Genomic DNA, 22,320 nt, shown 5'->3' with positions numbered 1-22,320 from the left:
GAAAACTACTGGAGAGCATCACATCAGAGAGGCCTCTGGATAAAGAGCTGTGTGAGCAGAGCTCACTGCCCAAAGGTGTGGCTGGATGGAAAACAGCGGAGGCTATGCATAGGTTGGATTTATTCCTGAAACGTCAACTAGATTGTTCCCAGTGTATAGAGAGGAGAGCAGAGTAGGAGGAAGAGGCACTGCAGAGAGAGATGGGACTGGGCATAAGGGACACACTGGGATGCTGTGTTCCCTTGGAGAACCCTGCCATAATGTTCAGCTGGGTGTATGCACAGACTGTGCCCTGCTCACTGCTGTGGGAAGATGTAGGTGCTGTTTATACAGATCTCCTTCCTGCTCTGCAGCCTTGTGGTACAGACATAGAGCATGGCTGTGAGCCTCAGAAGTCTGTGCACAGAACTAGGGGAACTCCTGCAGTCTCAGGTCACTGAAGCACCTTCTTTCATAACCCCTCTGAGATCTTAGACCTGGAGCCACAGACTCCCCTGGGCTTCTGTGAAGCTGGGAGGTGGGAGGGTGTGGGTGTGGGTGCGTGGAAGTGTGTAAGGCTTGTTACAGCAGCCTGCACATATGAAACCTACACTAGTTTTAGTCCCTTTTTCTGCCCCACAGTCCCATGATTTCCAAGCTGTATTATCGGAGTCCTCTTCTACCTCCGGCTCGTAACAAGTAGTTGTGCATCTGCAGAGACTTGCCCTGATTTATCTTTATGAGCCTTTTAATGAGATGGCAGTAGGCCATAACCTCACTTTTTGTATACTGGTTTATAATTACCTTTGAGAAGAGCCTGTTTCTGTAAGGGTAAGAAGATGGCACTGCATGAGTGCTCTTCACCTATGATGGCAAAGATGCAAAGGCCACCAGCTTCACCGGTACCATCCTGACAGTCCAGCTGGGAGACCCTCCCCATCATTACACACTGTGGCAAAGTTTGAACACAGCAGTCGGTGGAGGGAATTACTGGTATCAGCAAGAGCATCCTTTCCAGATATGCACTGTGGCCTACACCAGGCTGGCTACAGCTGCCACAACTTCATCCTCTTGGGAACAGGCAGCCTGTGACCAGTATCACCCTGTCTCACTCCCACATGGCTGCCACTAACATATCTAGGAAAGTGTCTTTGCATGTGGTGGGACAGCGCTGGGCCCAGCTTCCGGGAGGGTCTGACATAACATTCATCCTTCAACAGGAAAGTTTGGAGCCAAGGAAATACTTTTATCAAGGCATTTACTGCAACAGCAAAAGCAGACAACAGCAGAAGACAAAACACACCTTCACTCAAAAGGAAAATAATTTTGTCTGATTGTTTTAATTAAAAAAAAAATCCAAAAAGTGTCTGGGAAGGTGGAAATTATTGAAAAGGAAAACTAAAAACAAACATAAAACCAATCCCCCCCTCCCCCCCCCCCCAAAAAAAAAGCCTCCAAAACCTTATCATTTCAATTTTTCATTGACAAGCTGGCTAGTAGACCTGGTGAGAAGAAATTATCTCATGCTATCTAGACAAGGAAAAATGCATCTTTCTTTTGACCAGGTGTAGAAATGCCTGAACTTTTCTTTGAAAAATCTTTTCTTTATTTTTCCATGTGTAACATTAATTTCTTCTTCTCCTTCTCCTCCTTTTTTTATTCCTCCTTCTGCTTCTGGAACCTCTCTTTCTGCTCTTTAATCCTTTACCAGGTGGTAAGTGCAGTCATTCTAGTGTTTTACTTTAAAGCACTAGCATTTGACTTGGGTTTTTTTGTTTGTTCATTTTGGTTCATTTTCTTTTTCTGTGTTAAAATTAAAAAAAAAAAAAAAAAGGAAAAAAAAAAGAGAGAGAGAGATTTTGTTTGTCCGGATTCCTAAGTTGTTGTGCAGTGAGTGTCCTTCACTACTTGGTAGCCCATTAGCAACTGATATGAGTCACATAAAATCCTCCTTGTGCAAAGAAATTGCAGGATACCTGGAACTGTGTGGCGTGATCTCTCACTCCTTGTTTTGTTAAATATGCTGTTGGTATATTACATATCACTTTTTTTTTTCTTTTTAAATTTCTTGTTTTAATATTGTGTGTGTATTTCAGTGTTTTCCTGTACATTGCCACGGAGTGGGACATCCCTTTGGTTAGGAGAAGGGGGAGTTGATGTTTCTCATTAAATGGCAAATTGTCTACAGTAGTGTCTCCACAGTGGGCTAGTTCACCATCCCAGTACTGATGATCACATATGCTGAGTTCAGGCCTAAAAGTGATGAGACTGGCTTTAAAACATGAGATTTGCACATGGACACACCATAGTTCTACTTTAGTACTGTTGATTTTCTACTGCAGATACATTCAGACCCTGTTTTGATATGGTCCTGCAAACATACTATTTTTAAAATGAGGTGCTCCATTTTCATAGAATCACATGATTTCTGGAGTTGCTGTTAAAAGCCAACAGTTATCAGCAAACGTTGCAAGCTTTTTAATATAAACCAGGTTGTTCCAGCACTGCACAATGCTCTGCTGGTGCTGTTTGAGCTCCAGGAGATGTTATGACAAAGTACTCCTGTGCTCTATCTTTGACCCTCAGAGACAAAGCTTGGAGATGTTTCCTTTTCATCGCATATCTTTCTCCCTCCTTGTTCAGAACTGCTTGCCATGGAAGGACAGTGACAAATCAACACCTCTTCATCACCAGCACTCTCGATTACATTTTGCCCTCAGAGTACCAAGTACTTTGCTGAAGCCCAGCTCGTATTCTCACACTGTAATGCAATGAGCTTAAGCATTCATTTCAAAAAGCAAACCAGCAGCTCTCATGGCCATTGGGCAGAGCATAAAAATGGGACCCGTGGCAGCTCCTAACACCACATGCATCACTATTTGTCTTAAAAACACTATGATATCGTCCTTTGAGACAAGCTTGTGACTTCTCATTAGCTATGTGTGTTAGTAGCACTCGGAAAGCTGAAGTGCTCTGACAAACAGCCACTGGAGCCACCTGCAGAGTGACACCAGCTTTGTGTGGTCTTGGGGTCATTGTCATCCAAAGTCTGTAGGAACATTCCCTGCAGCATGTTGATTTTGATTCTGCAGCCTAGAATAAATCCACTACCAGATCCCTTTGTCCAGTCAGACCAGCAACCCTCACCCTCATGATGCAGCATATGTGTAGTTTGTGTTGTTGTCTTTTTGTTTGTTTGTTTTGCCCAGGAGATAGGTATTTGAGGAAGGTCAAGAAAGCCTGAGTAAAAGCAGGGTCTGCCAGGGGCAGGATGCTTATGCTGGGAAGCTCATTGTGGATGCACTCCACTCACCACTTTGTACCTATGTTTGATGCCTGGTGCCTCCAGCCAGAAACTCAAACCCGTTACAGAGGGAGGGCTGGGGAGAGACCCCAGATAGCCACCCTTTATGACCTCTGGCCACCAGCAGCCTGCTCCTTCTCCTGGGACTTTCACATGGCATTTCTTTTCCCACTGTGCACCCAGTGTTCCCTCATCCATACATACCTGCACAGCCTCCTGATGCTGGGACTTGGAAACAGCCAAGAAATACCAGGCTACACCTGAGTATCTTCCAAAGCCCCTTTTTAAAAATGTGTTTTCTCACCCTCCTTCCTTTCTCCACCCCCATGTCTGTTGTGATCCTGGCTGGTTTGTTTGTTTGTTTGTTTGTTTTTCTGTAATTCACCAACCAGCCAGTACACAAACCTGCCCTCCCTCTGCTGAAGAAACATTTGCAGGCTTCCCAGCAGGTTCCCCATGCCAGGTTCAGCCACTGAGCACTGTTCGGCAGGAGCATTTAGCTACGGGATCCAGTTATGGACAGCAGCTGTGGGGCTTTCCTGTGAGAAAGCAAAGATGGTCGAGCCTCATGCTGTGCTGTACTGTGCCAACTGCAGTGTCCTGAGGCACTGCAGATTCATAACAGTGCTTTTTCTCTCTTTTCCCTGACCTCTCATGGAGGAGACAGGAGGCATCATCAAGAATTTCAGACAGAAATGCTCAAAGCTGCTCAGAGGCAGCACCAGCTCCATGCATGGCCAAAAAGCTTCCCTGCATACATAGATGGCAGGTGGGGGGGGGCTGTTGTGGGTTAATCCCAGTGCCTCACTTTTTGCCAATGCTTTCCTCAGGGAAGAAACCCCAGGGGGTTCTGGTATAAGTCTCTCTCAAGACATTATTTTCTTGCACAGAAAACACACCTTACTGTGTGGGGCACCTCTTATATCGTCTGTTGCAGCTTCATCCCCTTCCAGTGAGGGCTTTCCTTTTCTTCCTCATTGAGTCCCTAAGTGGGGCCCTTGCTCAACCTTAGGACCAGTGGTGGTACCTCATCTCTCCTGCTCTCCTCTCACCACCTCCATTGTCCACTCCATGTGGTATCACCACAAGAGCTGTTCCTGGGGACTTTGCTTGAGGGTGTGGAGGCTGCGATATGGCATGACACTGGAGACATGTATCTTTCCTTTGTGATATCAGACTCCTTTTTCTGAACCCTACAGTTCTCACTGCCCCCCTCCACACCTCTGTTCCAGTCCTTTGGAAAGGTACGATTGCAGGGGGAGTCAAGGAAAAAGGCTGTCTGCCTCCAGCCCCTCAACCCCTGCAGGCTGAGAAAGTGACCTGGATATGGTGAGGGGTAAAAGGTTTGGGAAGACAGATGTCACAGACTAATATCACAAACTCCAGATGACCTGGCAGTATTGGCACCAAATTTATCTTGGCATTAGCTGGTGATGACTGAGATTGTCTGTGCACTGCCCTCACACAGCCCAGCACCTTAGTTCACACAGTACCAGTAGCTGGATTATCTCTCCTTGTAACAACAATGAAAATAACAGTTTTCATCAATCATTGTCCAGCGCTGGTTGTCTTCAGGTGCTGACACTGCATGCTCATACAATTTCCCACACTGTAAGCTTGGAGGCCCATCCCAGTTCCAATATTTAAAGATGGTTTGAGTGCTTGTCTTGAGTTTCGAAGCACAGACCTCGTACCAGGGCCAACCTGGAGGCCAGAGGTGAAATCAATGAGAAAGTTTGGAGCGAGACCTGGAGGCTGTTTTCAGGTGTTTTATCTATACAATTAGAAGAGATCATTTTAAGTGTTTTGTTGTTGGCATGAGCAAATAAATCAAAGATCCCAATAGAAAATAAGAGCAGAAGATGTGCTCTTATCTAGCTTTGAGTTTCTGAGGCAAACCCAGGCCTTGCTACTACATATAAAATTGTTCTTTAAAAAACAGTCTCATTTACGTCAAAACTTTCCAGAAGTTTAATGTGCTGCTTCTTTGCCTTGCAGAATATTGGCAAAAAGATGTCATGTCAACAGTTCATAGCAAACCTGGATGGGCTGAATGATGGGAAGGACTTTGCAAAGGATTTGCTGAAGGTAATATGGCACACATAGACAGTGGGATACTGTCATTATTATGGCAGTGTAACCAAGTCCTACCATGACACTCAGAGCCCTTGAGTCAGCATTTTCTATCACACATTTATTTCATTAGAATTGTAACCCAGGTTATTCCGGGATTTATCTGCCCTCAGAGCATGCCGGGGGTCCCATCCCACCATGGTAGTTCTGTGATATACCAGATAATGTACATTAAAAAAAAAGTACCAGAAATACGTCTGTCTGGCACGGATACTTTTCTCTGCCCTCAGTTCCATGTAATTATAAGTAGTACTCCAAGATAACTAGCTCAGTAACATGGAAGATTGGTTAGAGAAAGTATTTTCTCCTTCCATGTGATTTAGCACCACCACCATTTTCTCCACCTGCCACAGGTACATCAGCCTGCTCTGTTTTTTGCTGTATGGAAGGAAGTTGAAAGGGCTAGCCTCACATCAGGAATGTCATGACAAGCTTTGGACATAAACTTCCCCACCAGCAGACCTCACCCTATGCCATTCCTCAGTATGGTGAGGGCTACCCATGCGTTCTGCTTTTCTCGCCCGTTCTTTCCCTCCTAGTGCCTCAGAGGAGTCATTGGGAGAAACTGGAAAAGCTGAACCACAAAGTTATTCATCCCTCTCCTGCTTCTCATGGCAGTGTTCAAGCCTCCACTGTCCCTTTCCCCTAGTTAAGACATAGGAGGTGTTTTGGTATATACCAGACATTTCTATCAAATTTGTGTAGGCCAGAGTTCACTCAGGACTAGGCTCAGCACCCAGAATTTAGCAAAAATATCATGAATGGGCTCTTCAGCAAGGCTGGCTGCCAAACACCTATACTCCTGACATGTTCAGTCCAAACTATAGATAACAAAGGGTTTGGGAAGACAGCAGTTGTATTGCTCACTAGCGAATACTTCTCCAGGACATTTTAGAAGTGAAGGTAACTCTCTGAGAACACAGACAGGGTGTAGAAGAGATGATCTCCACAAACCAGACATGTCTACTATTAGAGACACAGCTAATACCATGTTCTTGTTGCAGACACTGTATAACTCCATCAAGAATGAGAAGCTGGAATGGGCCATGTAAGTATATGTTAAGCATTTTAGAAAGAGAATATCTTTCAAAGTAGCTGACAAGTCTTGAACCCTGTTTTTAGCTCCAGAAGTTTTCAGAACATCTCCTGCCAAGCTCTTAAGTACTAAAATCCCTCCTGTAGGCAAACTGGGTTTATTTATGGTTTAGACACAAAAGCAGACAGAGAGATTGGTGGCAGTCTGTGGGTGCAGGTTCCATAGAATCACAGAATAGAATCATAGAATCATTCAGGTTGGCACAATCTAAATGGCACAATCTAAATGAAGGGAAAGTCCCCTTTATTTTCTATTATGCCCAGAAAGTGCCAGTCCCTCTTCAGGTGCTTCAGAGCATGGTCTTTGCTCGAGAAACTCAAGATCTGGGGTTACTTTGGTCACCAAGACCTCCCTTCTCTTCCACACAGTTCCTTCTGGAATCACTGTGGGAGAATTGTTATGGCTGGAAGGGACCTCATGAGGTCTCAAGCCCAGCTTCCTCTCAAAGTGTTGACAAATGTTGAATTCAGACCAGATGCTCAGGGCTATGTTCAGCTGCATCTTGAAAACCTCCAAGGGTTTTCTGGCCTTTCCAAGGCCCCTCTGGGTCTATGCACCAGTGTTTAATTATCCTGGTAGTGGCATTTTTTTCTCACCCAGTTGAAACCCCTGGTTCAATTCACAGCCACTGTCTCTTGTCCTCCAGTGAAGAGCTTGTCTCTGTTTACTGGATAACCTCCTCATAGATATTGGAAAGCTACTATGAGGTCCCCCAAAGACATATCTTTTCTAGGTTGAACAAGTCCAGTTCTTAGTCACTTCTCACAGGGCAAGTGCTTCAGCCTCTGAGCATCTTGATGGCCTCTGCTGAACTCTCTCCAGCTTGTTGATGTCTTCCCTGTATTTGAGGCTCAACAAAATTGCTGTATGTAGATATGATGTAAAGAGCAGAGGAGAATGATCAGTTCTCTTAGCCTCCTCAGCGTGCTGCTGTTCATACAGCCCAGAATGCTCTTGGTCTTTCTTTCTGTCAGGACACATTGCTGGCTCTTGTTCACCCTGCTGTTTGGCAGAAACCCAAAGGCCTTTTTGGCAGAGCTGCTCCCCAGCCAGTCAGTCCCAGCATATCCTTCTGCAGGACCACACCACACCAGTGGAATATTTTGCATTTGTGCATTCTGCATTTAGTGAGGTTCCTGGTCTTCTGCATGGTGGTCCTGCCCTCACAAATATCAGTTGCACAACCCAGTTTTATGCAATCCACAAACTCAAATGCAGTCTGTCTCTTCCTGCAGATCACTAATAAAAGAAAATAAATCTGTTCCCCTTCAGCTTTACACAGACACCTGACTCACCTACTGTTACCCCGAAACAAGGTGACAAGTCCGGGAACAGCTAGCATGGTGGCCTCCGTGATGTTTTCACACAGCACCTTCCTCAGCCCTTCTTCCCCTTCTCTGCTGACCACCGTCTGCCTACAGCACAGGCCAGGACCCTCAGCGAGGAGACGGGAGATGTTTGCTCCCTACCCCCATTACAACCCCACTCTTACCTCTGCCTTATAAAAGCCCATGACAGACCCAGGGCCTTAAGGTAACACAGTGAACACCTCTTCTCTTCTCCCACTTGGCCTCAGACCTGTTTTGTCTCCAGAGAATTGTGAGACTGAGCAGGACCTTTTGGGCCATTAGCTCCATCATCTGATGTTCACCGTACCCTGTCCTTGCCAGAAAAGTGTCTGGACATGGCTTGCTTCCACCTCCATCCCCAGCTACCTGGGCTGAGCTCGCAGACATAAGAAGTCTCCTGACTGGTTTCAAAAACAATCTTATGTCGAATCCGTGAGAAAAACACTATGGCGAGCGCTGCTGTGGAGATGTAGCCCTGGAGGGCCGGTCGGTGGGTGGACGTGGTCACCAGAGGGAGCTCTCTGGTTCCACAACGGGTGCCCGCAGGGTGCTTTATGTAAGGAGTTCAGCAGGAGTGCATGTGCTGGGTGGCTGCGGGCGGCGTTTACACAACTGCGAGCTCACGCTGCCCTGCTTGGGCACGTCGGAGGGATAGCCACCCCCAGGGCACAAATAGAGCCAGCCGGCAGCATCCAGCCCTTCTCCTGCCCCTGCCACCCTGCCCGTGTGATTTCCTGCACCCCCTTGCTTGCTGCACTCAGGCCTGTGACCTGCCTTGCTTGCTGCAGGGTGTCCTGCGTTATCACAGGCTGTAATGTGAGGCCCCCCCTCAGCTCCCCTGATGCGAAATAGATGCTCCCTGACACGGGGTACCAGACCCTCCGCCTTCTCCCAGTGGCCATCCAGCGAGTCAATGCACTTGCCCATGAAGCCCAGCCAGATAGGCAGACACACGGCCTGCTCCCCAGCAGCAGGCAGGAGTTCAGGGGGGTCTCTGGTGCAGTTCTGAGAATGGGTCCCCACTAACTCCCCAGCCAAGTGTGGTGTCTGGGCACTGCCTAGGCCCCAGGACTCCTGTGGGTGTCAAGAGCTGAGAAATCTTCCTTCTCTTCCAAGAGCTGTCTGATGCTTTCAACATGTATTAGCTGTAGGTGGGAAAGTGTGGTATTTTCTTGCTTATATCCCATCTAATGGTTTAAACTCTGGTTCAGTCCTCATCTGAGGTTTGTTCCCAATCTAATCTAATCTGATCTAATCTGGGGTGACCACGTCATTTAGACACAAGTATCACGACAGGCAGAAATTCCATGTTTGCTGTCCTCCTTAATGTCCACAAACCCTGGGAAAATACCACTTCCCATGTAGGTTCTAGTTTCTATGTGCCAAATTAGATTTCACTTCAAACAGGAAGAGGTAGGTTTGGAGGAATCATTGGACATTTTCTGCTGCTCAGCCCCTGCCGTCCAGAGTCCATGACCAGGAGATCTGTGAGAAGTTTGTATGGAAATCACCAGCATTTTTTGCTCTCTCCTGGCTCTCCCTCAGGACACAAATGGGGAGAGATGCATAACCTATTCCAGAGTCTGTTGTTTGATTAAAGTGGCCCATCTCCCTAATGCCTTCAGAGCTTTGGTGCTTCAGAGATACTGAGGACATTCATAAAGCTTCTTCAGTATCTAGGAGACACCAGTTGTGGCCTCAGGAAAGGTTGAGAATCCCTTGTGATACCTGGCTCTCAGCCAAAGACCACTTTAAATTTCTGAATGTGATGCACAGGGTTGGGGACTTTCCCTGTGGAATGAATGTAGTCCTCAGCAGTGCTGTGTCTGAAGATCCCTGGTGTTCAGACAAGCACCTAACCCTTTCTTGCTTTCAGTGACCTTACAGTGAGGCCACTGGGACAGTTAACCTGCCACCCATGCTCCTTTCTGCTGTATGTAGATCACCACCATTGGCACACTTGGTGTGTTACAGTCTCTGGGTCTCCTTTCCTTTTCTTTCTTGACTAGTCTTGTAATAAATAACTCCTTTTTAAACCAAAACAAATAGGGCACACTGTGACCCCACCCACATGTCCTCCACTCAATCTCTTCTTTGAATTTGTTTCCAAGTGATGAGGACGAGTTGAGGAAATCACTCTCGGAGCTGGTAGACGACAAATTTGGAGCCAGTGCAAAGAAAGTGACAAGGATTGTTGACAGCAGCAACCCCTTCCTGGACATCCCCCAAGCGCTGAATGCAGTCACCTACAAGCACGGTGTCCTCACGCGCAAAACCCATGCAGACATGGATGGGAAGAGAAGTACGTGTTAATGGGACAGAAGATGTGCCCCAGGAAGTAAAAAGCCCTGCCCAAGCCTTCTCCCTGGCTCTCCTGCTGGAGTGGCATTTCCTCACTGTACCCCAGGAAACACAAAAGAGACCCCCCCCAGATCCATGAGCACCAGCACACAGGGAAAGGAGGGTTTTTTGAGGCATTTGCAGATATGGATGGTTTCAGGAGACCTCAGTCTTCTGCTACCACTGGCAAAGAACCTAACAGTGCCTGTCCCACACAGATAGACCTGGTCTTCCATTCTGTTCATGGGCATAACCCTGACTCCTACGTTATGAGCAATAGGTCAAGGCTAGTTGTACGGGAATTGTCCACCTGAACACTGACCTTGGGGACAGTCTGGTTGTCAAAGCTTTGGCCCTGTCAATATTCTGCCATGTGCAGGGTGCTGGTGAACAGGTTGTCTCATAGCTCTGCTGTCAGTATATGGTATTACACAAAAGTCAAATGGAAATATATTTGGGAACCGTTAATGAGCAGTGCTTAATGAAACCTTGGATGACCTCTTTTGCTAATTGATATTGATGGCCCAGTCACTGCAGCCAATTAAAAGTCTTGAGTAGAGAAGATTACCACCAAAGGCCTCCTGCTTCCAGCACTTTCTTAATAGCCCATGCCTTGGAGGACCAGCTCTCTTGTGGTGGTGTAGACAGGCTCCCCTCACCTCCCACCCCTCTCCAGCTTCCAGCAAGCTCTCTTTCCCCAGGTCCATCAAGATGGTGGGTGGTAATGCTCCCCCCTCATTGGAACTGAAGCTTCCATAGCCAGGGTATGTCTGCCTAATTCATCCAAACCAGAGGAGCTCAGGGAAGGTCTCTGTTCCTCAAGCATTTAGTTCACAGAATACAAACCCATGTCTGGAGGAACAGAGAGACTTCCTGTATGTGTCCACTGGTAGGTCTGTACCTGCTCATCTCTGGTTTTGACCTGTTTGTGTTCTCATGGGGAGGCTGCATCTCCCATTTCTGTCAACTGACATGTCCCTGATGACAAGCCACTCATAAGCAGTAGCTTGGAGGTGTGTGAGGTCCGGGCATCAGTACATGCCTATGGTGGGTCAGGAAAGGGTTGGTTTTGCCAGAAATGTGAAGGTCAAGTACTAATGACAGAAGCAGGTGTGTATAATTAGTTGTTCTTCCTTTTTTAGCTCCCAGAGGAAGAAGAGGTTGGAAGAAATTTTATGCTGTGCTTAAAGGGACCATCCTTTATTTACAAAAGGTAACTGTGGTGGACTGTCCCATTTGCTGTTTCATGCTGTGTCCAAAGCAGTCCTGCTGTCCTAAGTAGGAGGCCCATACATGCATGCAGAGGAGAATCACTGTCCTAATGCATGTGTGGATGTATACAGAGCTCCTCCAGAGACCAGTATACAGAGCTGGAGATTGCCGTCACTGATGATGGTGTTCATGCTAAGGGCACAGCCTCAAAAGAAGGTCACACAGGAAGAAATATGAAAGAGGAAATATAGAGGCAAGACTTCTGCAGAGGTGTAAGCAAGAAGTATAAACAAATAAGGGATACTGGGGAGCATGATTGAACAGAAGGTGAATTAGGATGTTGGTGAGACATGCCTTAGGAAGTGGAGGGGGCAGAGCATCAGACCAGTCTTGTCCTGGCTATTGTTTTATTAGTTGGCATAGACCTGAGCATGCGTACCTCCTGTGAGGCTGGTATGGAATTCCCCATGCTGAAAGTTCTTTGTCTCCTTTCAACCTTGCCAATTTGGGTCCTTCCATGGGATCCCAAGAGATGTTTTCTGCCTCTCTTCATCTCCGTTCCATAGCTTTCTCCAGCTCCCCTGTTCCACAGCCATCTTTGAGTCAACATGAGTATAAATCCCAGGTTCCCATGGGAGGCAAAGTTACCATGGAAGACCTTACATGCATGCTATGGCATTCACCTCTCTGCCTTTGAAAACCCTTGGATTCTAGGAAGATTTCCATGGATAGTCTTTTCTGTGGAAATATTAAGGAGCCTTAATAGGACATCACTTGAATGTTAATAAGAGCCAGCCAGGGGTGCCAAATGTCTACTCATCATGAAGCAGCATAACCCACTGAACTAGGTCTGAACTACTTTAGTAGCACATGCTGTTCAGTAACCCATTGAACTCACCTTGCTGAAACAGCATTCCCTGTGGGTAGATGTTCCTATGTATTGCAGTATTATCTCCAAAGCAATGAGAGTAAACAAACTTTGGATTATATAAGAAAGGCAGAAAGATCCTCAGGGCAGTATGGAATTATGACTCATTGTTCCTAGCACAACCCAACAATTCTCATGTTTTGCCAGATCCTATGGCACAGGTCACAAAGCTAACAGAAATCTGGTAGCAGCTAATTGTAATTTACCATGTGGATTGCTCTTAGCCAAGTGGTATTTTAACAGCCTCGCTACTCTTTCCAGCAGCTGAGGGAAGCTGCAGTGTACAGGAGAGCCCAGATCATCTCTAGCACTCTTAAGTCTGGCCATCATGAAATCATTGGTCACTGACACTCTTTTTACATCCCAGCTTCTTTTCTCAACACAAGTCTCCATGTGGAGCTCAATGAAGAGGTCCCCATGCTGACCATGGATGATGCATGAAGATTTAACTAGCACCTTTTTTTGGGTCATTTTTTTTCTGTGGAAAAAAAAAAAAGAAAAAAAAAGAAAGTAAGTTCATCAAAATCACAGGAAGCAGTTAGATTTAAATGAGTTTTTCACCAAGCACTTTTAGGTCTAGGTATGAGTCTGTTGAGGGGGATATATTTGGAATGAAATACACATTCGGGATAGAATTTTCTTGCCATGCTGGACCAACATCCAGTTTACTGAAGGTTTTCCTGACTGCTTTGACAGTGTTAGAAGGAGCAGTGAGACCAAGACAGAGTTTCATTGCTGCTGAAGAGGGCGGAGGGGTTGGGTTTTGGCTTTGTTGTACAAGGCTAGCTACAGTATCTGTCCTGGCTGTTTTATTAACATAGGTTGTTATGCTAATATTAGGAGTTTAGAATTTAAAAACAGAGTGGGGATGAGATTGGCAGAGACAAATAGCTGTTAGAAAATCGGTGTTCTTATCTAGATGACCTTCAGGAGAAAATGGTTAAAAGACTGAGTGCTTTCTTTACCAGGAAGGACTAAAGAAGCAACACACCTAAAATCTGACTATGTTATAAAGGTGTCTGAAAAATAACAGCCATTACTGATGTGTCAGTCATGCAGGAGGTACGGGAGTTGCTGAGGGTGCCTCAAGGAAATAGGAACATAAAAACATAACATTGTGCATTAAGAACAACAAAAAATAACCTGAGAAACATTTGGGCCAAAGATATGGGTAAAGAGTGGTTTCTTAGTTATGAGTTGCTGACAGACTGTATATGGTCCTCCTCAAAGTACTCCTTTGGCTGGATTAGGCTGTAGACAAAATATTGATTGGGCTTTGCAGATACAGGACAAATGGCTGAGGTCACAAAAAAAAAAAAAAGAAAAAAAAGAAAAAGAAAAAAAAAAAAAGGCTGCCACTTTCAAGCATTCCCAGCATTCACAACAGAGAGTGGGTAAAGCCTTATTCTTAGTGCAATTTCTTGCCTATGGGATGGTTTGCAGAGCTAAAAAGTTGCACAGTACAGGAAGAAAGCCGTGTGCAAGGCTCCAAAGCTCTCAGCAGAAGATGCCTGCACATAAATATAAGATAGAACCTGGCTTGAGTACAAGTCACTGGGAAGAGATTTTTGTACACGAAGATAGAGGAGAAAGTACCTGCTTCCAGACACACCTGACACCATGGAGTACAGGTTCAGCCTCATCCATTTTTCTCTCAGATCAAACCAAGGATCTAGCCTTTAACAGGAAACTTTCAGAAAGCAATGCAGATAAGTCCAGGGGAGCAAGTTGACTGGAAATGAGAGACAGAGAAAAAGGGGGAGGGAAAGAAGGAGGGAGGGAGGGAGGGTCTGGGGAGACAGATGTATAGAAAGAAGGAATGGCCAGGTGCAAAGAGAGGTAAGAATAGGATAAAACAGGCAGAAAAGTGGGTGGGTGTGTGGTTGACTGGCTGGATGAGAAGAAAGCAGTCTGGTAGAAGCAATTCAGGCAGCATCCATAAACTCACTGATGTAAAGATGTCACATATCATTGACTCGCCAGTGTTAATTTCTGGATTAGCATGTTCTAGCACAGTCTGCTGAAGCAATTGCTTGATCCCCTAAAGGGATGCAGCACAGTCTTGACGAAGAAATGCATGCTTGGGAGCAGGGCACACCTCTCCTGCACTCTAATCCACACTGATCACTGATTCACTCCATGGCCTTTGGCAACTTACTTCACCTCTGTGAAATGGGGATAATAACCCTTAATCATCACACATAGAGGGGTGTTGAGAGGAATGATGGAGGGCTATAAAGCACGAGATGCTTTTGTATGGAAGTAGTGGAAAGGGTGCAGGTCTCAGCATTTCCCCCAAGGCTGCCCTTCCAGCCCCCACCCATGGAAGAGTTCCAGCACTGCCCTGAGCCAGGGACATGTCCTGTGAAGGCAGGCTTTACCATACTAGTGCTACTTGGAGTGCCACCTTAATGGCCAGACTGAAGAGAAGTGGTTTGTTTTCCTCATTGAATATTTTTTTAGGCTAGTGGGTATGAGCTGAAGAAAATGAGGAAAAACCCCTCGCAAGCTCCAGCATGACAAATCTCTGTAGCTCCATGCCCACATTCATAGAGTCATAGAATCATTTAGATTGGACAAGACCTCTAAGATCATAAAGTCCAAACACTGCCAAGTCTACCACTAAACCATGTCCCTAAGTACCACATCTGCATGTCTTTGGAATGCTTCCAGGGATGGTGACTCAACTACTTCCCTGGGCGGCCTGTTCCACAACCCTTTCAGTGAAAATGATTTTCCTAATATCCAACCTAAACCTCCTCTGGCCAACTTCAGGCCATTTCCTCTTTTCTGTCACTTATTGCTTGGGAGAAGAGACTGACCCCCCACACACACACACTCTGCTACAACCTCCTTTGAAGTAGTTGTAGAGAATGATAAGGTCTCCCCTGAACCCCCTTTTCTCTAGGATAAACAACCCCCTTTTTGGATGCACTCCAGCACCTCAATGTCCTCCTTGTAGTGAGGGGCCCAAAACTGAACACAGTATTTGAGGTGTGGCCTCACCAAAGCTGAGCATGAAGTCATTTCCTTAGTCCTGCTGGCCACTCTATTTCTGACACAAGCCAGGATGCTGTTTGCCTTCTTGGCTGCCCAAGTACACTTCTGGCTTACATTCAGCCAGCTATCGACCAATATTCCCAGGTCCCTTTCTGCTGGGCAGCTTTCCAGCCACTCTTCCCCAGCCTGCAGTGTTGCATGGGGTGGTTTTGCCCCAAGTGCAGGACCCAGCACTTGGCCTTGTTGAACTTCATACAGTTGGCCTCGATGCATCAGTCCAGCCTATGCAGCCTATCCCTTTGCAAAGCCTTCCTACCCTCAAGCAGCTCAACATTACCTCCCAATTTGGTGTCATCTGCAAACGTACAGAGGGTGCACTCAATCCCCTTGTCATTGATAAAGATGTTGACGAGAACACTGAGCCCTGGAGATCACCTCTGCTGACCAGCCTCCATCTGGATTTAACTAAGTTCACCGGCCACCTGGCCATTTTTTTACCCAGTGAAGGGTACACCTGTCCAAGCCATGAGCAGCCAGTTTCTCCAGAAGAGTACTGTGAAAAATATTCTTTTCATTGCTGTCTGGAGGAGAGGGCAGCAGAATCAATATGCTGGACTCTCACCCCATCCAGGTGTCATACAAAAGCAGGCACAAGAGAAAGAGATTTTTGCTTGAAAAACAAAACAAAACAAAACAACAACAACAAAAAACGTTGAGCTGGAGAGCTCATATTAGTTGTGGCCACTCCACCCCTTGCACATTGGAGTGGACAGTAGCAGAGAGCTGCCTCAGAAGACTAAACCAAAGACATCATGCAGCACTGTCATGGCAGAAAGGAAGCCCAGTCAAGGGGGTGCTGGTACATGTTTGAGCAGATCCTTTGCTTAGGCAGAAGAGACAGATAAATGGGGACTCTGTCATCAACATTAAATCAAAAGTAAATTAAATGAATTTGGAGAGATTCCAAAACACAGCATCCACACATGGCCTCAGTTCCCACAGAAAACATCCCCAAAACGTACCCTTTAAATGGCTGATACCCTTCAGCCAGAGAAGAAATAAAAAAATAAACACCATCATCATTCAAGGGCTGGGGGCTTTGGGTAACTGAAGCAACGTAGCACATCATACCTTGACCATTTCCCAGTGACAAGTGTTTATGTGAACAATGTAGGACACAAAAGGCAAAAATTCAACAATGCTGTGATACCAAATTTGCCAGCAAATATATAGCAGGTAGCACCACAACTGGAAAAAGATGAGACCAATATTAGCATATGATAGCATGGAGAAAACATTACCTGCATTTCCTCTAGATATGGCAAGACACTACTTATGCTTTAGTATAAATTATTTTTCTTTGAGATTTAAGACAGAATCCCTTCACTGAAAACATCTATGTTACTATTTTGTCTTTGGACATGTTTCTTCCCCAGCAGCTTAAACACGTGCTTAAACTTCCACCAAAGCTCAGAAAGGTATTGAGGCAAAACATAGAGAAGATGCTGTAGGCTGTGAAGCAAAGCTGGCATGCTTTGCTGAAAGGCAAGGAATTATTCTCCAAGGGAAGGCTACACACCAGTGTAAGTGCTGGGCACTGTGAAGGCTCCCATTCCATGTGTGGCATTATAGAATTATTAAGGCTGGAAAAGACCTCCAAGATCATTTGGCTCAACTGTCCCCCTACAGCCAATATCATCCACTAAACCATGTGCCTAAGCACCGTGATAAAGCATCATGTAACTTTAGAGCCATTTGTGGAGGCTTCACACAAAGATTTCCCTGCCTCAGCAGCAGTACGTATAGAGTCATAGAACTGTAGAATGGTTTGGGTTGGAAGTCATAGAATCATAGAATCATAGAATCATAGAATCATAGAATGGTTTGGGTTGGAAGGGAACCCAAAGATCATCTAGATCAACCCCCCCCCCCCCCGTCATGGGCAGGGACACCTCCCACTAGATTAGGTTGCTCAAAGCCCCATCCAATCTGGCCTTGAATACTTCTAGGGATGGGGCATTCACAGCCTCTCTGGGCAACCTGTTCCAGTGCCTCACCACCCTCTGAGTGCAAAATTTCTTCCTTATATTTAATCTAAATCTATGCTCTTTCAGTTTGAAACCATTAAGCCTTGTCCTGTCACTATATTCCCTGACAAAGAGTCCCTCCCCAGATTTTCTGTGGGCGCCCTTTGGGTACTGGAAGTCTCCTATTAGGTCTCCTTGGAGCCTTCTCTTCTCCAGGCTGAACAACCCCAACTCCCTCAGCCTGTCTTCATGCCTCCTGCAGCACAGGCATTAAAATGAGCTTCCTGGCACAGCTGGTCCATGCAGAAGTGATCCTGCAGTACCATGTGCTCCTGCAAACCTGGCCACCAGAAGAGAGGCACAAGGCAGAGAGAACCTGCTTGATGCAACCTTACCCTGATTGACTGGGCCCAGGTTTAAAAAAAATAAATAAATCTGGGTTTTCCTACATCTACATTAAATCCTGTAAGCCTGATCTCAGCAGAGACAGTAAATGATGGTACCATTCAACATGAAGATCTGCATTTGTCAAACCAGTTTTCATCTGTGGAAGTTTCTTGTCACATGCCATTAAGCCTAACTATTCGCACCATATTTTCAGAAAGCCTACATGTATCTTGAAATAAGGGATCATGGGTGTCCTGGTCATTTTTGTTCAGATCCCAAGAGATCCTTTGGAAAAACATCCAGAATTAGATGTGTGTCTACAATATAGGAGGCTTGAGCAGCAGTCTTCCTCAAACACATATTTGCTGCCAGGTGGAGTAATATATCAGTAATATACATGTATCCATATGTCAAAGCATTTGGTTTTCTTTCTTAAAAGGCTCACAGTGCATCCCTCTGGCTACTGAAACACCCAGTGTGACTCCTGCAGACATCTCTGCTGTGCATAGACATTTAGCTATGGTTTGAATTTCTGAGGAGTTCCAAACCACTTAACCATGCAGGAGAGCACTGCAGAAAGGTTGTGTATACTGCCATGCAATGCACCCATACTGAACGCAGGGTGCCTGCAGCACCCACCTCTTCTTGTGCTGGGAAGCCAGGGCTTTTCTTTGTGGTTCACATTCAAAAGGCAGTTGCATGTGACAGGATCCCATGCCAGACATTTCTGGAACCTGGGCCTGGGGCCCCATGACATTTTTTTGCACAAAGCCAAGCATCACATGCAGTACAGCAGTCACTCTCCTGGTTGGGATGATCGTTTTAGAAAAGAAGGAAAAGAAAGACTTCAGAAGCCTATTTCCCATCAAGAGCAGGGCTCTGGATGAGCCACATCCATGGGCTGGGTTCTGCTGGACCTTTGTGCTCTGGGAGGCAACACGGGAGAGTTTTGTGACCTGACACCAGAGAACAACCAGAAGACTGTAGCCTGTAACAAAACATAAGACAGACTTAGTCCTGTAGGTTTGCACAGTAATCAGCAGGAATGGCAGGCCCTTCCAGGGATACCCTGGCCTGACCTGGCCTCTGACACGGTCATTTCACAGCAGCTGAAGATGCCATCAGACAGTGTTACTACCCAAAAAGGCAATTCTCTCCAGCAGTCCTGGTCTCCACCAGGTTGCAGCACAACCACACAGCTCCATCACAGGTGTCTCCATGTGACTAGGCAGGGCCCTGCAACACAGCACCTGCAGTTTCTCACCAACCAGATGCAGGTACTTGGGGGCAGGTTGATGGTTTGTTTTAGCCAGGGACAGGTTTTTTCACATCCATCCATCCATCCATCCATCCATCCATCCATCCATCCATCCATCCATCCATCCATCCATCCATCCATCCATCCATCATCTCAGCTGGACAAGCTGTTGAGTTGGTGAGAGGGTAGGGAGGGAGGGTATTGCTCTAAGTGTCCATCAGCTCAGTTTCTGGGAAAGCAAATGGTAAACATGGGATTGACTGAACTCTTTATTTTTCCTAAAAAGTGCTGTGCCCAGATTTTTGGAATCCCATGTTTGTATTTTCTATCTGTTTATAATATTTATTTATATAGTTATTTCTATACTCCCTAGTTTTGTGAAATTATCCTTCAATGAAGAAAGTGCATCAGGAATATAGGAAATACTGCTGCAATTTGCAAGTGTCTGACTAATGAATTACATGAAAGACCATGCCAAAGACTCACACATACTAAGGAGACACCAAGCATGATTCAGGTGGACCATACACAGTGGCTAGTGTCCAGAAAACCCCACATCTGCACAGAGGTGCGTTGGCTCCAGGAATAGTTGTTCCAGGGCTGCCAAAGACAGTCAAAGCCCCTCACCACGTGGAGTGATGCAGCTGCAGGATGGGAATTCATTTGCTGATACCTGCCAACAGCCAGAGTCTGCATCTCAGCATGAGCTGTGCACTGTGGGTGAAGCTCTGCAGAAACCTAGCCGTCTTGTGTCATCCCCCAAAAGCCTCAGGCGTGTGCCGTGTTAGAGAGAACTATTGATAATTATGTTTAAAACTTTCATCTCCTTCTTCACATCTTCACAGTGAATTTAATGATGGAAGAAGTTGCCAGATGTTAATTATTATCATTATCAACTCCTAGCATTTACTGTACAAAGCAGTGCTTTTCTTGGTCTCAGTAATCTGTGATTACAGCACAGAGAGAAAGGCAGGTTCATTAAAGTAGCCCGCAAATGTTAGCATAGTCATTATCCAATTAACGTTCCTTCTTCACAGGATGAATATAAACCTGACAAAGACCTCTCTGAAGTGGATCTGAAAAATGCCATCCGTGTGCACCACGCCTTAGCCACAAAAGCCTCTGACTACAGCAAGAAGTCCAATGTGCTCAAACTGAAGACAGCTGACTGGAGAGTCTTTCTCTTCCAAGCCCCGTAAGTACCAGCTCTCCCTGCAGGGCCTGGACCAGCAGCCTGCCTTCCAGCCACAAACAGAGCCTCTTCTGCCCAGCCAGACCAGCACACACATCAGGGACAACTCTGGGGGAAAAAAGACTTCTGAGGAGGAAGGTGCTAAGCAGGAGAGATTAGGGTGAGGTCTGTCAGACTGTGCAAGGGATTTCATCTGGGGGCCACAGTTCCCACTTGTCATGCTTGGCAGCTGTGTGCCCGTCCTGGAGCCTTTCTCATCTGTCACCAAGTAGGGCTGAGCAGGATGAGATGGGAGGTGAAGGTCTGAGGAGGAAGGTGGCTTCTCTTTTCATTCCCCTCATGCATTAACACCTGAAGCACTGCAGTCCTCCACAGACTTTTTAGGACCTTTGCCCTAAAGCCTGCTTCCACAGTTGCTCTGGCAAAATCTTCAGCTAAGGTTGTGCTGCCAAAAGACTAAAGGGAAGCTGGCAAAGCAGAATGGTTCCAAAGCATGGTTTGACTTGCATTGTAGGAGAAGATCTCTGGGGCTGGACTAATAAATGTGTTTGCCTGACAGACTGTGGAGTTCCCACTGCCCCTCAAAAGCAGGATGGGAACATTTGGATACACTCATGCTTAACTGTACAACTGTTATCAAATTTGTTTAGAGAGTTTAAAAATTACATCCCAGTGCTAACTGCCTTTTGTGGGGTGGCCACATAGAACTGACCTTGCCAAAATTTGTGCAAGCAGCTGGGATTGCAGTAGCCAACCAGCCTAAAACACATCACTGTGCCACTAAATAATGTCCCACCATCTCCAGTGTGTGCGTGTCCTCACTGCAGGCTCTCCCCTTACTAACTTCTGTCGTCAGTCTGCAGAAGAAAATCTACATGTATATGGTGCTTTGAACTAAGGAGCTGACAGTTTCTCTCATCAGCCTTTGATGGGTAAGGTGACTAAAGCTCATTAAAGAGCTCACCAGCCAGACCGTATCTCCTTTCCTTAGTCCATTGCAGAGGAAAATTGCTTTGCTAGAAAGTGTCAAGTGTGATTGAGCCATCTCCTGTTCACTGTTTTCTTTGTCACCTGCTGTGAGAAATGATTTTGTCTTGAAGTTGGGATGGGGTACTAACATCAGGCTAAATCTTGGAATCTGAATTTCTGCAGTGAAAACCTTCTTGCAGGGAAATCCCACCTGAGCAGTGCTCAGATCTGATTAGGGACCCCGGGCAGAGTTCCATGAACATCTGAAGAGTTCATCCTTGTCCGTGGAGCCCCATGGACAAGGATGTGTCTCCCACTCCCCAAAGAGTAGGGTACTCTTGGCACTTGCCACCTTGCTACCTCTCATCTTCAGGGATTACCTCAGATCTTCAGGGACTACAACTGGAGGTATTAAGGAAGGCAGAATTCCCAGGGCTTCATGCAGGCAGAAAACAGGCCTGAAATCATTGGAACAATGTAGAGGAGCCAGTTAGCCAGTGTTTTCCTTCTCACTACTCAGGATGGCACAGAAATGGCTTCAAAGAAAAGCCACCAATAGCCCTCAGGAAAGCAGTTGGCTCCACGGCTGTCTTGAGCTGGCTGGTCCTGGGTTAGGAACCTTTATAGACACTCCTATCTCTCCTCCCATCCTCTGTAACAGAAGTAAAGAAGAAATGCTGTCCTGGATCCTGCGAATCAACCTCGTTGCTGCCATTTTCTCTGCCCCAGCCTTTCCAGCTGCAATCTGCTCCATGAAGAAGTTCTGCCGCCCACTCCTGCCTTCATCCATGACCAAGTTGTGCCAGGTAAAGTGTGACAGAAGGAGCAATGGAGGGGTGCCCGGTGCTCAGCCAACTCATCAGCATGCAGCTCACACTGAGCGCATCTGCAGCTCCCCCAGCTCTGCCTAGCAGACACATTCAGGTGCTCAAGGCTGCACCCGCTCAAGTGCACACTGTGTAAGGGCAGGAGTAGGGGTGTAGAGTGGGAGATTTGGACAGACCACAGCAAACTCTGGTGTCAGCATGATGCTTCTATTGCAATGAATATAAAGCAACCCTATGTACACACACACACCTCAATGGGTGTTGTTGATTCTGTCTTGTTTATTGCTTTTTTTTTTTTAATGACATGGCACCCAGAGGT

At 46.2% G+C, this 22,320-nt stretch overlaps 1 protein-coding gene across 5 annotated transcripts in view; it reads left to right on the top strand.

The window, feature by feature from the left end:
* Nucleotides 1-22,320, top strand: part of PSD2 (pleckstrin and Sec7 domain containing 2) — an 84,358-nt gene that overhangs the window by 56,663 nt on the left and 5,375 nt on the right. For 3 of the 5 annotated variants that reach the window (XM_068698675.1, XM_068698676.1, XM_068698678.1), the window contains 6 exons: nt 5,281-5,371; nt 6,421-6,464; nt 9,973-10,163; nt 11,344-11,414; nt 20,051-20,208; nt 21,836-21,980. In XM_068698675.1, the coding sequence (XP_068554776.1) occupies nt 5,281-5,371; nt 6,421-6,464; nt 9,973-10,163; nt 11,344-11,414; nt 20,051-20,208; nt 21,836-21,980 (700 nt within the window). Of the gene's footprint in view, nt 1-5,280; nt 5,372-6,420; nt 6,465-9,972; nt 10,164-11,343; nt 11,415-17,584; nt 19,150-20,050; nt 20,209-21,835; nt 21,981-22,320 lie in introns of those variants that run through there. The other 2 variants (XM_068698677.1, XM_068698679.1) reach the window with 2 other exon arrangements.

The sequence above is a fragment of the Anas acuta genome, chromosome 14, assembly GCF_963932015.1.
Source record: "Anas acuta chromosome 14, bAnaAcu1.1, whole genome shotgun sequence".
NCBI lineage: Eukaryota > Metazoa > Chordata > Aves > Anseriformes > Anatidae > Anas > Anas acuta.
This window is presented reverse-complemented; position numbering and strand designations above follow the sequence as displayed.